The 15,564-nt window shown below is 40.8% G+C and overlaps 2 protein-coding genes across 2 annotated transcripts in view; one reads left to right on the top strand and one right to left on the bottom strand.

Moving 5' to 3' along the window:
• The window catches only part of LOC138213361 (insulin-like growth factor 1 receptor), a 51,636-nt gene extending 48,804 nt beyond the window's left edge, over positions 1-2,832 (bottom strand). The window contains exon 1 of the mRNA XM_069174416.1: positions 1,745-2,832. Within this exon, the coding sequence (XP_069030517.1) occupies positions 1,745-1,835 (91 nt within the window). The 5' untranslated portion in view covers positions 1,836-2,832. The remainder of the gene's footprint in view (positions 1-1,744) is intronic.
• A 6,662-nt stretch (positions 2,833-9,494) lies between these two features.
• Positions 9,495-15,547, top strand: ap3s2 (adaptor related protein complex 3 subunit sigma 2). Its single transcript, XM_069174327.1, has 6 exons — positions 9,495-9,703; positions 10,558-10,649; positions 11,201-11,312; positions 11,881-11,952; positions 13,134-13,241; positions 14,551-15,547. The coding sequence occupies exons 1-6, from the start codon at positions 9,635-9,637 to the stop codon at positions 14,674-14,676; spliced, it is 579 nt and encodes a 192-aa protein (XP_069030428.1). The 5' UTR covers positions 9,495-9,634; the 3' UTR covers positions 14,677-15,547.
• The last annotated feature ends 17 nt before the right edge of the window (positions 15,548-15,564 follow it).

The following is a 15,564-nucleotide window of genomic DNA, read 5'->3' as shown; positions in this document are numbered from 1 at the left end:
GTTGTATTTTTCAAACTCTCAGGGTATATAGAGCTGAATTTGTCGATGGTCTTGGACTTATGTTTGCACTTGGACTGTCACAATGTTAGATATTTACGGCACGATCATCGTGGCCAATAGAATACACAATAATTATATTATCAGGATATCTATATATCTAAAATTTGAACAAAATAGTAATAATATAGCTATCAATTAAATTCTTCTTAACACCGTTAGCTGAGCCGAGTCCTCGGCTCTGTCTCGCTTCTTTGACGCTGCCTAACAAATAACCAGGCGAGAGAAAATACTCTCAAGTCTGACGCCGTGATAACTAAGCTTTAACAACACAACTACAACCTGAATGTAACATTTACCATTTCAGGGCAAGCAAACTAACTGAAAGTTTGTCTCTCTACCGCGGCAAACTCTGCAGGATGATGGAAGTGAAGGTGGGTGAACAGGTTGGTGGTTTTGCCGCCTTTTGTGATTAGTTAATCAGCACTTCCTGCAGAGTCGGATCCACAACACCCTGTATTTTTTATAAAATCCCAAAACTTCTCACACTGCCGAGCTTTCTCGTCTCGCTTTCTTCTGACTTCAATATGAAAATAATATTTTTGTAAGTAGAGGAAAACAAGCGCAGATAAATTAGAGTGTTCAGAAAACACTGACACACTTGAGTATGGTGATATTTTGTGAGACTTTATGGATTATGAAATAAACTGTACGGACTGTTAAAAAAATAGTTTACATGCCAAAACATGTGACAGCCAGCAGTTAATTATTTTGTTTTGTGTTTAAACCTCCGATTACTAGACAGCAGTGCGATCTATCTCCAGCCATATGATTCTTAAATGACAAAATAACCACTAAAACTCAGACAGAAAGTAGCAAGAGGGAAAACCACTAACATGTATGAGTTTTCCTCAAATCTGATAAAACAAAAAAACTTCCATCACTGTTGTTTACAATATCTCAATAAATTTAATTGTAACCCCTTTATCGTGATATGCATCATATCACCAGCCCTGAACAAAACTCCCATCAACTCTTATTTTTTCTGTCGTGATCACAGATCCCTGCCACTTTTTGTTGATGCTGATTCACCACATTATGACTCAGAGTTGAGAAAGTGCTGTGTACTGTATATATAGCTTGACTGACTTTCTCCATTGGCTGAGTCACGTTTATCTATTTAACAACACTATATATATATATATATATGTATATATATACACACTGACTCATGTTTGTGGTGTGTTTGAAAACCCAACTGCATTAAAACAACCGGATTTTCCACTATCTATATCACAATAGTCACTAAAACCAAGCTCAGTTCAACAACTTGGAAAAGAACATTTTCCTTTAATGAAATATTTTTCCTAGTAAGGTAAAAATGACTTCCTTTACACCCCAAAAGCATTTTGCATTGTACGACATAGTTTCCACGCATTAGGACGCGTGTAATATCAAACATGATCATGATGCCATATTTTTTACTTCTCAATTAACAACACTTGTCTTTCCGATACTTTCACAATAAAAGCAGATAAATAGCTGAGAAAACATTGTCGTCTCTGCGTACGCCGCGTTTTTACTCTTTACACAACGTATGGGGTATAAGATGCGGCGTTTTGTTGTTGTTGTTGTTGTTGTTTTACTGTAACGACATTTATCCCATCTGCCATATCATAACAGTGTTTGTGCATGGAAAATCACCGTGTTTACCAGCGTGTAGTAGTGCGGAAGAAGCATGACTTACTCTCTGCGGTGGCGGGCCGGAGGCAGGACGACAGACCCAGCATCAGACCCCAAAACAAGGTCATGCGGCTCCTTTCCGCTCGAGACCTCATTCCTGGACAAGTAAACCTCCCTCAAGATCCTGTAAATAAATACGTCGGGGGGAGGAGGAGGAGGAGGAGGAGGAGGTGACGTGGGCGAAACCTGGTCGGAATTATTAAAGCGCCTTTTAATCTCCAGCCAGCACCTTTTTTTTTTTTTTTTTTTTTTTTTTTTTTTTTTAGCTGTTAGCCGGGTAATGGAGCTAATAGCTACTACGAGCAGGCTAGCAGGGTTAGCTCTCTCACGGTTCCTAATGGGAGTCCAACCGTGCTCCCGAAAAAACAAAACGACGTGTTCCCGCGGCCGGACGACGACGTGCGCTCATCGCTCTCTTTATTCATCCCAGAGACAACACCGCGTCGAAGCGCACGACGAAAGCACTGCGGCTAAAGTAGCGGTGGGGGATTCCTCTGTAATCCACATCTTCACCCTCCATGTCTGGAGGAAAAACCGTTGAGCGTCCCGCTGCTGGAGGAGGATCCTCCGGAGGCAGAAAACGGGTCAGACCTCCCTTAAAACCGGGATGGAAACGGGCGGTTTGGGACACCCGGCGACATATTACACTAATACGCAGCCACGTTGTGTAAACGACACGACGTTTGTTTCGAAATATCCAGGATAAAAATCTGGTTTCAGACCGCAGCCTCCTTCTTCTCCTCCTCCTCCTCCTCCTCCTCCTCAGCCGCTCATCATGCACACACACACCGCGTTGTTGTGGTCGCTGCGCTTCACCTTCATATCGACCAAAAAAAACAAAAATCTCATATGTGACCTTTTTTTTTCTTTCTTTCTTTTTTTTTTTTTACTGCGGGTAAGATCGAGTCCTTCGGGTTATTGAGCGCCCTCCGTCGACAGAGAGCCGCCGCGGGTTGCGTAGCGAGACAGATTAATGCACAGGTAACGTCCTCGGTCTCCTCCGGTCGGTCTCCTCCGGTCGGTCCTCCGGTCGGTCTGCAGTCTGTAAACACGGCGCCGTGCGCTCAGATCGTCTCTTGTAAAGAGGGATCACTCCGCCCTCCCGCTCTGCAGCGAGAGGGCGTCGCTCTCTCGCTGCAGTTTAGCCACCAAAGGAGAGCAGTTACCATAGTGACCGGTCTGGTACTCATCACGAGATGTGAAGATTTATTTATTTATTTATTTATTTATTTATTTTAGTGTAATAAACAGAATCTTTAATGGAACAAACTGGACCTGCACCAACCAGGGGATCAAATCCCGTTACTTTACCAGTAATAGGCCTCCTTACCGAGGCAAATGTTACTGCGCCATAAATCCTTCTACATTCACACTAGGCATGCCAGGAGGGCTTATAAGGGGCGCCGCCACTAAGCCGACAATAGTCCGTGAAGAAAAATACCCTCCAAATTGACAAAAATTATTAATTCGCTCTCGTGTTTGTGAAAGTCCAAAACAAATCACAATCACAAATCCGTCAAAAATGTAGACAGAGTGAGACCTCCGTGTTCTCTTCCCTTCTCTGAGCACCGCCGGAGCGACTCCTTTTACGACGCGGTGTGAAAGAAACCCGGGATGCTGATCCAGGATCAGGGTTGTTTTGCTGCTCGCAGATACACGGCGTCGGGCCACTTATACAAATATCGTGTCTGTTTGCACCTATGGCACCGGGGCAGCGGTGTAGTAGAGAGACGCATAGTGGAACCGACCCGGGGCCCCGTAATGAGGAGGGACCCTTACAAATACAAGTTGGGTTTTATAGAGCAATTCTCAAATTTTCATTTTTGCATACATTTTTGTTATTTGTGGGTCCATAAACTATTAGACAAAGAATTCTCTGTGTCCAAAACAGCCTCTCCAATAATTATTTTAGTCCATCCCTGCAATAACATCAAACACCAACAATTGTAAATAAAACAAAAAAACAACAACTTTAGTATTAGTGAGATTGAATCTAGCTTGTGAACAGTGCTCTTCTTAGCTCACTAATAAATGTATCAGAATCTCTGTCGCTTAATTTTTCCATGTCATTGAGGTTGTAAGAAAACAAAAGCTCATAAAGTGCTTACTAACATATTTATCAAGCTACCCTTTTAATAAGTTTACACCTGAAAGGAGATTTTCATCTAAAACCAACAGGGAACACAGCGAGCTCGCAGTGTAGCTATCTAAGTCTTCAGCTGTCATTCTTTGACATGACATACAGCATTGTTTTGTCATCGTGACGACCAGTAAATATCTCCATTTTATACCTTTTTCTTTGGCCTGTAAGTAAAGACTTTAATAACTGTGAAGGAAACCTCCCAGTACAAGTATCACACATTTATATTTCCTTGGCACATATGTGATATTATGGTAGAGGAATGTTGATTACTGATTGACAACTTTGAGCAGTTACTTGTTCATGCACAACGACTGATGTATTAGTATTGTATGAGGTGATCTGGGGTCCCATGTGCCCAAATGTTTGTGCAACGCTCCTGGTCTGCACCACCTCACTCTCTAAATCATTGACATCACCAATGTGACTTTAAAAGGATACACATAACCTATACAAAACATATTTGACCAAGTTGTTTCCACAATATGATGCTTGACTGTAATATGTAATTTAATAGAATAGAATATAATTCATATTATAACATAACAATCTACACCAATTACTTTCATTGTTCTTCCACCTTTTAATATGACCTTATAAATAACAAAGCACATTTTAAGATATTGTTCAGTAGAATAAAACCATTTTAGTGATATGGAATAATCGGGATGGTTTTTACACAATAAACGGAGCAATTTGAAAGACTAACCTGCTGAGTCCATCTCATCATGTAGTCTGGCAGCAACAACACATGGGCTTTGGGTTTCCTGAGAAGGTGCCGAAATGTCGCCATCTTGAGGGCAGCCGAACTAACTGCAGACTTCTAATCCACAGTGAAACAGTGAGTGGCAAAATTTACTGTTAAAAAAATAGCCTTTACATATTAATGTGTTGCTTTTGAACAGATATCTTTTTGTTCTCATCTGCAGGTCACAGTGGATGTGACCCCTTTAACCCTTCGAGTGTTAATGTTGGCCCAACCTAAAGGGCTAAACAGGGATTTCAGTCATTAACAAGTGGCCATATGATTTATTGATCTCCAAAACGGCTACAAAACTTAGAAGGGAAACACGCTGCAGCCTTGTGACCTGGATGTTATGTTAGGTTAGGTAGTTACTTTATTAATCCCCGAGGGGAAATTTTTTTTTTCGCTACAGCAGCATACAGAAGCAATAAGATAATAACAGAATAATAGAAAAGCAATAAAATAGCAGTAAAAAATATAAAATATGAAATATAAAATGCACAGTATATACAGTACAGTATATATATCTATATATATTATATACAAACAACCAAGAAACACAGACAACAGTGTTATTGTTATGTGATGGATTTTGCCAGAGGTGAGTTATTGTACAGTCTTATTGCGGTCGGCAGGAATGATCTCCTGTATCTGTCCTTGTGACAGCGGAGCTGGAGGAGTCTTTTGGAGAAAGTGCTCCGCTGTCCCTGCAGCAGGTGGTGGAGAGGGTGGGAGGTTGAACAGTAGACCCCCTCACATGTGGGGATTTTAACTCATCTCATTGAATGACTGGTACGTACAGACAGGTACGACTGCAGTGATCTTTTGAGGTCTGAGGCCCGGCCCGAGGAAGTGGAGGGCCAGCAGCTTGTGATGCTGTGAGAGAAGCAGACAGTAAACAGAAGAGCCCCTGACAGTTTTGATTATCCCTGTAATTACAGCCCGCTTTCATCACTTCACAGACCAGAGCACAGAGGCATTATTTGAACGCCACACATTACCTCAGCTCTGGCAGACACCGCTCGGCATCCGTCACAATCCAACAATTAGCAGTGGGAGCAAAAAAAAAAAAAAAAATGCACATTAAAAATGAAGTGAATATCAGTGGCCACCCAGGAGTCCAAATACAGTGAGTCACCATCTAACAAGTGCTCACTGTACCAACATGACCCCCCTGTGCCAGAGAATGTTGTGCCTGTCCACTTGCATTTGTTAAGTCCCTATTAAAGTCCCCATGAAGGCAGCCGGCGGGCCCACCTACCTCGACTGTCCCGGTGGAATCCATTCTCGCACTGCACTCATGTGGAAATAAGCCTGTTTACCACCAACGGGTCACACATGCTAATGAGCGTCTGTTTGTTTTCCACTGTGCTCATGCAGGAGGAAGGGAATTTAGGGGGGAAATAATAGATGATATGCAGACAACAGCCTGGGTGGCTTTGCAGCACTAATGATGAAAAACGTAGAACAGAAAATTAATAGATATGAAATCAGAACAGGAAATGTGATCATACATTTTGATATTGCTGAGGCAGATCAAACAGAGGTAGAGTCTGGAGGTAGTGGTGCAGGTGCAGGTCAGGCATCTCAGACCGAAGGCCCCTCGAACACCCGTCCGTAGGGTTTGATATTGTGCAGAATTGTGTACTCGGACACACGATGAACTGCAGGAATTAATCATTTGACTTTTACTGTATGTAAATGTTGTCTCAAGCACTCACAGAAACACACACTGAGAAACACATGTCAAATACACTCAACCTTTTAGGCAACTATGAAAATACAGTAAATTCTTCTTTTGGGGCAATTAGTGGAGATTTATTGAACATATTTGTAGGCACACTTCCTGAGAGCTAAAGTTCAAAATCAGACTGCTTTACTCATTACCTCCATTGAGGTGCTCTTGAGCAAAGTACTCAACCTTCATCTGCTGGGGAGCTGCCCAGGTGTGAATACATAGAGACGAGCAATTCTGTAAAAGGGCATTAAGTTGTAAGGCTGTAACTTAACCCTCGTGTTGTCCATGGATCAAAATTTTATTTTCATATTTTTTGGGATCATTGGTGACAAGGAGGCTGTGAGGGTTTCTTTAAAGAATGATGACCAATGATCCCAAAAAATATAAAAATATAGAAATAAAATAGAACTTGGTTGAACACAGCTGCGGGTCATTTTGACCCGAGGACGACACGAGAGTTAAACTAAATGTTACCATGGTTACAAAGACTGTCCAGCATGCTGATGTTGCTATGTCACTAAAGAGAAACCACATATGAAGCTGATCAATATCTTAAAAATAACTATAGGTATTTGGTTGTAAAAAGTTTGGACAAGTGAAAGTTTTGACCTGATGAATGCACTAAATGAAAAGTTGAAGGAACACCAAAGTTATTCAAGCTCATCCTGCAGGATTTTGAATGTCTGTATCAAATTTTATGGCAATCCGTCCCGACAAGATGAGGTGTGATTTGATGGAGAACGTTTTCTCTACTGTTGATTAAGTGTTGGTTCTTTTGCCTCATACTGAGCAGCTGTTGCATGGGTTACTCATTTGGCAGGTCAAAGTTATAGTACTCTATCAGAGTGCTTCATTTTTATAAAGCTGGCCTGCTTGTGGTTCCCAGAGTTTCCAAAAGGGGAATGGGAGGAAGAGCCTTGAGCTTTTAGGCCCCTCTCTCGTGGAACCAGCTCCCTGTTTGTGTTCAGGAGGCAGACACCCTCTCTGCTTTTAGGATGAGGCTTAAAACATTGCTGTTTGACAACATTTATAGTTAGGGTGGGCTCAGCCCTTATGTATGCTGCTATAGACCTGCGGGAGGACCTTCACTGGTGCCCTGAGCTCCTCTCCTCTCTGTTCCACTGTCCAAGCATCTATGTGCCACTATTGCATTTCATGAACTTCATGCTTCCTCTCACTTGTAGTTTTGTTTGTTATCTTTCTATGCAGTTCTCCTTGTAGTAGTGTAGTCTTGGGCTTTACTTTGCAGGTGTCTCTGGCCCTGGAGCTGCATGTTTCTGGTCTGCGGTTACTAGCTTCACCTACTGTTTATTGTCTCTTGCATCTCTATGCTGTTCTTTTCTCTCTCTGCTCTCCCTACAACCGACAGAGGCAGGTTGATGCCAACCTTTGTTCTGTCTGAGGTTTTCTTCCTGTCAAAGGAGAGGTTTTTTTTCCATCCACTTGTCGCTCTGTTGGAACTGTTGAATTGTTGGGTTCCTCTCTGCAATGTTGTAGATGTCTTTTGTAAGGACTTTACCATGTTAAGTGCCCAATTGAGACAACCTGTGTTGTGATTAGGTGCTATATAAATGTAATTTAATTTAAATTGAATTGAAAACTTAGGAAAAGGATAATACAGTAATTTGCTTCGATGATAATTAGACATTATTGTCTCATATGAACACATAGCAATGATTTTTTTAGTCATTCCCCAGCTGTCTTCTCACATTTGCTGTTTCTCTCTCTCTCTCTCTCTCTCTCTCTCTCTCTCTCTCTCTCTCTCTCTCTCTCTCTCTCTCTCTCTCTCACACCATTTCTATCTAATAAAGGCAAAAACTCTCAAAAAGAAAAAAAGAAAAAGAGAGCAGTTTTCCTTTTTCATAATTCCAGAAAAACCCTGAAACACCTGCTGAGATGTAACCTTAGATTTTATGATCAGAGTATCAGAAGCGCCGAATGTTTTTGCTTCATAGGGCCAACAGTTAGCCTGGTTGATGAACAAAAGGTCCTACCTGTGTGGAGAAATACCACACACATCGCATTTTATAACACACAGATAAAAAAACAACAACTCCAGATGGACCGAAGAATCTAATTACCCTGCAGATTAAATGGAGGGAGAGCATTGCTATTTGCCCATCCGTGTTGTTTTCCTGCCTCGTGCCAAATCTTGGCTCCGGCTCCCTCACGACCCCCATGACCCTGATTAGGTAAGGTAGAATAATAATTTATGATATTGTAATATATATATGTCTAAGAAAATTCTGTAAAAAAAGACAATATTTGATTATTATATTACAATATAAACCATAACAGAACAGCAACAACTTGAGATGGGCTGTATTAAAAGTCTGCCTTTGGTAACAGTGACTCTTGGAGGACAAAGGAAGAGTTGCACCTTTGCTTGCATACGTAGAGTGCATGACAAAAATGCCTCACAATAATTTTTACAACATTAAGCATGGCAATTTAGACCTTTGACTAATTAATTTTTTTTTCCTGTGTTTTTGACATGTATATTGACTTTTGAGCTCTTTTTCTGCATCATTACATAATTTTGCCTTTGATCAGCGCGAAGCAGCTGACAAAGGGTCCAGTAATAATGTGCAGCCTCAGTTGATGGTGCATTAGTCACAAAGACTGAAAAATTATATAATGTGGCAGGGGGAAATTCTCAACTTGTGATGACACATGGGAAACGAGAAGAACAGATTAGACCCTCACCATGTGATGACTAAGGACTGAGATATGTGCCTGACATCCAATAATTCACAAAATGCACACACCATCACAATCTGAATCTTATCAAAAACTTTATGAAACGTTTTTACGTCTGGTATACGAAACTGTCAGGTAACATTATTAATGTGTTTCAAGACTTTCGTGTATTTTATCATGGTGAGCCAAAAGTATTTGCAAGCTGTACAGTTTTTGGTGTTTCAAAGTGTATCTGGCTTAATACTAACTACTGTTATGCAGTGGATCTTACATAACATGCATACCATGCGTATTTGCTTTTTAAAAAAAAAAAAAAACTCACATAACAACGTTTGGCAGCGAAATGTCACCACAATAGGAAAATCTTGAATAATAAGCTGCCCGGAACAAAGATTTCACGTGCTTATTAGAGGTCGGCTGCTGAGCGTGGAGACGCAACCGGATGTACCTAACTGTCATCCGGTCACTGAGAGGCCGCTTAGCACTAAAACTAGCGGCATTCAACGAGTTAATATAGCACTATTTTGTGCTTATATTTCACATTTAGATTTGACAACTCCAAAGAACAGAGATGATTAAAGCCATCTTGATTTTTAACAACCACGGGAAGCCGCGGCTGATCCGGTTCTATCAGTATTTTGTAAGTATTGTACAGGTTGCTCATCAAAACACGAGCGTGTTGCTCATTTGTTCGTCTCGCTGTCCGTGTTGGATTATCTTTGGTCACCTTGTGCATCAATGTCAACAAATTATCGGTGTATATTCTTCAAGGTTTTCTCGTTGAGGTTGATTAGAAACGTCAGTAGACGCTGATTGTAGATGCTGGTGGGAGAACAACACCGCTGTGGTTTTAGTTCCCTTTTTTTTTTTTTTTTCCAGGACTTATTTCTTCATGAATAAACACGTCACGTCACGTTTCCTCAAGCTCTGTACTTAAGTACACATTTGAGGTACTTTGTACTTTACTCGAGTCTCCTCATTTCACGCAGCTTTATAGTTGTACTCGACTCAATCTCGGACGTAAAGCTTGTACTTTGTACATTTGTCTGACAGCTGTAGTTGATTTTAAGACCACAGTTTTGTAAAACCTTTCTGTTCAATGGAAACCACAATTCTGCATTTGAGTTTATCTGATAAACTGAAGGGTTAGATGTTCTTGTGTAGGCAGCTTTTTAAGATGCATAAACTTTCTTATTTTTGCTGGAAAACACGTGATGATCTTATGGAACAGAAATAATTACTGTAGGTTAAACTAAGAAATAGCACATCAAGTATTTAAAATGATTTAAACCTTAAATAACTACAAACCCACGTGTTGCTTTGTACTTTTGTGAATTCATCGTTATGTAGCTAAACAACACATCCTTAAAATCTGCTCTCTGTTTGATTAAATTCAGCCATTTTAGGGTGATCCTTCAGGTGAGGGATGGATTTAACAAGAGCTCAGGTACGAAGGGTTGGCTCTCATAGAGTCTGTCACATGTTCCCCTGCAGGCGGAGGACATGCAGCAGCAGATCATTCGGGAGACTTTCCATTTGGTATCCAAGAGAGACGACAACGTCTGCAACTTCTTGGAGGGGGGAAGGCGAGTAGTGTTTTCTCTAATCTCTGTTTGTACGCGAAGAACAAAACAGATCTTCGTACTTTAGGACGTGTTTGTCACTGGCGAGCGGCACACTGATGTCTGAAAAGCTGCAGAACTTGTTTTGTTTATGCTGTGATTTAAAACATTAAATAATTTTTTTTTTTAAATCTCTGACAGAGACCGAAGAGCAGATGTATTTTCTTTATTTTTTGAGTTACTTTGTGTTATAACATTTTGACAAAACTTGAAAGAGTATCTGCTGTAAACCCTGGGCCACCTTTGGGGGGACTTCTTGGCTGAGTTTGATGTCGCCACAGAAGCTGACATCACTTGGCAGCAAAGATGAGAAAGCAGCTCTGCACGTGTAGTAGCGCGGCTTTAACCGCTAGATGGAGGCAGACACATAAAAGTCTCAGCCTCTAAGTTCAGTTCTTAACTGTTTTATTATAAGAGACAAAAGTTAATTTTATTGTATCATGCATGCTTTATTTGACTCAGCATAAAGTTGGATCTAGAGTTTTTTTTAAAGTAGCGTTTTTATCTGTTTTCAGTCTCATTGGTGGGTCCGACTACAAGCTGATTTACCGACACTACGCCACCCTCTACTTCGTCTTCTGTGTGGACTCGTCTGAGAGCGAGCTGGGCATCCTGGACCTGATCCAGGTCAGCTGCTATTTTTTTTGAATTTGCTCTGTGAAAATATTTAATGTGCCAATTTTGAAGTGGAATCATACATCCCTGTCCCACAGCACCCTGTGTTTGTTTTTATAATAGTCCAAGCTTATAAAAAGCAGACACTTTGACTTCCCCCGGGAGCTGCTACTTTACCACATAAACTGTTTGCCACTGATCAGTTTTGGGATTAAATTTGGACCTCTGGCCTTTTTGCTGGCTGCTTTTAATAGTGATGATGTTGGAAATTAGACGTATTCTAGTGTTGATCTCAGTGAGAAATGCTGATATCACAGATGCAGGCTGTTCTGATTTCTCAACTGGGTTATCAGACGAGGTGCTGATACACTCTTCTGTTTTTGTTTTTAATTTTTTTTTACATTTTTTTATTATGGCTGGAATCCGGCTTCACATCCTTATTGTCCCTGTGGGGAAATTTGGTGGTACTAAGTGTGACTATGATCATCTTTACTGGACTCACTTATTCAGCTGAGTTTACAGACACCAATACAAAAACCAGCAGTTTTTATTCCCACATAATATTTCTCTTTCTGACCAGGTGTTTGTGGAAACGCTGGATAAATGCTTTGAGAACGTCTGCGAGCTGGACCTCATCTTCCACATGGATAAGGTGAGCGGGGAGCCTTTTCTTCCAGTGTTTCCTCTACTCACTGCTGTAAAGATTAATGACGGCTAATTAAATCATTTCAACAGTTTTCCAAGCAAAAATTCCAAATGCTTTCAGCTTCTGAAAGGAGATGATTTCCTGCTTGCCTTTGTCATCTATGACATCAAAGTGAATAACTTTGTTTTTGACTGTTCATTGGACAAAACAAACTAAATGAAGGCATCATTTGTTGGCTCGGTGAAATTAAGAATGACATTTATTTTGTGCTTTTCACAGTAAAGTAGATTAAACAACAATTATAGAACATAATTTTCAGATTTAATTTGTAGTGAAAAGAGTCATGAGTATTGTTTGTGCCACAGCTCGGAGGCTTAAAAGCAGGTTTGATGTGGACATGGGTCTGCAGCACAGAATGACCTTTTAAGATAAGTGGGATCTATTGATAAATGAGCTGGAGAGAAACACGACCCTGAGAGCTAATGTGTAGTGAAGGAGTGCGTGTTTGTGTCAGCCAGCTTCTTTTTCTGTGGTCCCAGGAATGTTTTTTTTTTTTTTTTTAACCAGTACCGCTTTACAAATTGACATCATCATCATCAAGTACATGCTGAAAGTCCTCCTCTTTACATTTTCACCTCAGAAGTGAAGGAATCATCTGTTTTTAAATATGTATAAAAAGAAAATCAAAAGTGCTCAAAGTGTCATATTGTAAAGATGATTTATTCTTTTAAAGTTAGTTTAAAGCACATGCAGGGCTCCTCCAGAAGGACACTCTGTGTCGTACAGACTACGACAAGACCTTCTTTTATCTCCCCGGAGCTGAGCTCCAAGTGTTGCTGGAAACTAATCAGACCCATCCAGGGCCATCTTGATTGAATTTCCCCAGCAGGAAATTGATGTCATGTGGTGCAGCGGGGTTTGGCCTAAGGAATGTTCCTGAGACGAAACTTTGAAATATTTCCACCAGAGTGAAAAACCTTTGCTGTGAGAGAACTCTGCTGGCCAGACAACACTGACCTGCATGCAATTTTTTCATTTACACACATACACAGGGTTCTGAAACAGACTTAAGAGACCATTTCATTTTCCCCAAATTATTTTCAGTCCACAGGAATTCACGAATCTAAAAAGTTGGAGCTTGAGGCATGGCTGCGTGCTAACCGCTGTGTTGTGCTCTCTCTCTGCAGGTCCATTATATCTTACAGGAGGTGGTGATGGGAGGCATGGTGCTGGAGACCAACATGAATGAGATCGTAGCTCAGGTGGAGGTGCAGAGCCGCATAGAGAAGTCTGAGGTCAGAGCCTTTTCTACCCACATCAAAAGACCACAGTTTGGGAATTTTGCATGTTTCAGCCTATAAACTGCAACCTGTGTGAACGTCTCAGTCGTCAAAGCGTCACATGGCTGGTACATAGATGAACGTGTTTCTTACTGCCTCCCAGGCGGCTGCAGAATTAAAACTTTGAAGCTCGATCGTGAAAGGTCCTCCATTACGGTTACCAATTTGTTCTGCGTATTGCTGGTGTTGAGCCCAGTGACTCCTAATTCTTTTGGTTAAAGAAACTACTGACTAATCAGAGCGTTGTATTCTTAGTAGTTAAGAGTAGCGACTAAGGTACATTCCTAAAAAAAAAATGTCAAAATAAAATCAAGGAAAAGCATTTAAGTGACTGAATGACATTATTTTTCCAAGTTAGTTTGAGTCAACCTTTAGAAATATAACTCCTTTAAAGAGTGATGCACAGATTTACACAGATCTTATAACGCTGCCAGAATCATGGTGGACAGTTACAACAAAAGTGCCAAAGATGTTACCGTTTTTATTCCACCATTTCTCTTTCCTTGTCCCAATCTGGACATTACCCAGAAAGCAACTCACACACCCACAAGTGTAGTTCACCTCCAACGGCTGTTTGGAGCCACAAAAAAAACGTTATATACCTTTGTCTACGCGTGTAGTTGAAGTCCTCAAGACTTGTCATGCTTTACCTCGTCTAGTGCGAAAATGACACGCATTTATGAATGTTGAAGAAGGAAGTCATGTGACAAAGTACAAAGACTGAAAAGTACAAAGGCAGGAGATCGCTGGTGGTTGGATGGAACAAACACCAGACGTTCACCTTGGAGACGGATGTTCGAGTCAAACTTGATTTTGCGTCGATTTCTTTTAAGTAACAAAAAGTGCGTGAAGTAACAGGTGTTGAGTAACGTTTACGTAACACAGATTTGGTCTCCTCTGGCGGACTGAGTGCCACGTGTGTTTTATCAGCGTCAATTAGTAACAGCATTTAGGTGCTTTTTTCGCCACCTTCTGCCATTAGTAACACACCACTACTAGATGCCGGTTAAAACCAAGGGAAAATATATTTTCTAAGACCAGGCAATAGCTGCATTAACTATTCTTTTTTTTTAAATTGTTTAACAATAATTACAAAATTCTAAAATCATGACCCAGAGTATGGATTAACAGAGCTCCAGTTTTACTACAAGAGTTATTTCCACTTGTGTCATTCCATCACTTGTAAAGACGATTCGATCGCAAACGTAGGATTTCGCTCTCGGAGGCTTTAAAGGTGTTTTCCGTGTTGTTTTCCTTTGGGCAGGGTGGTCTGTCGGCGGCCCCCGCTCGCGCAGTCTCCGCCGTGAAGAACATGAACCTGCCCGAGATTCCCCGCAACATCAACATCGGAGACATCAATATCAAAGTGCCGAGCCTCTCCCCTTTCTGAGCGGCATTCCAGCTGAGCTCTGCAGTGCCGGCGGTGCGGTCGTCCTCCACCCGTCTCCGCGGCTCATACTGAAAACACTGTTTCTGATAAATGTACTAAAGAACCACAGCAGCTTAATCTCCCCTTTATCCGAATCTTTTCACATTTATGGGAGACAAACTGCGGATTGTTTTTGAGTTCTGCTGTATACACTTTACAGATTACTCCAGTTGAAGGATTTGCACAATAATGTAAAGTTTGATTCTATGAAGCGTCAAGAGTAATATTGTTATCTGTGGTCTTCATTGTGTTTTATTTTTATGTCTTCAGTTAATTTCCCAAAGAAAGTTGAAACCCGGTGTATGTTTTCCCTCAACAGCTCTTCCAGATCTCTGATGCTCATCAGTGGTTTCAAGTTTTGAAAATGTTCCCTCCTGTCTGGAGTGAGTTTTTGGACTCAGCTCGCTGTAATATGATTCTTTTGCCTTCTGTTTTTGGCTATAATTAATCAAACACTGGCTTGGTTCTCTTGACAATTTATTTTTCCTTCTCTGTAATATATTTTGTCTCTGACTTGCCTTGTGATTTGTGATGAACGTTTATGCTTCTCCTGGGTGCAGATTGTGCTCAGTGTTGAAAATGTAAATGCTGTTGACTTGAAGTCAAGTTTTAATGCGCTGTGATAAGATCTTGCCAACATCTGTTCAGAGAGGCAACAGGCTACAATAAGTCTGACCTTTTTTTCTTTGTCTCTTTACGTGTTTGTATAAAGAGTACTTGTGGCTGTATGTTGTGGTCAAATATGATCAAGAGTTTTATTGTTAAAACCTGTCAAGACTTTCAAGGAAGGAGTTGTTTCTTGGTTAGTTAAATAAAATAAATGAAACTACAACTCCCTGTGGCTGTGAT

This window comes from Embiotoca jacksoni, unplaced genomic scaffold (assembly GCF_022577435.1).
Source record: "Embiotoca jacksoni isolate LCO1_2020_lvr unplaced genomic scaffold, fEmbJac1.0.p SCAF_6, whole genome shotgun sequence".
Classification (NCBI taxonomy): Eukaryota; Metazoa; Chordata; class Actinopteri; family Embiotocidae; genus Embiotoca; species Embiotoca jacksoni.
Note: the sequence above shows the minus strand (reverse complement) of the source record. Positions and strands in the feature narration are given on the sequence as shown.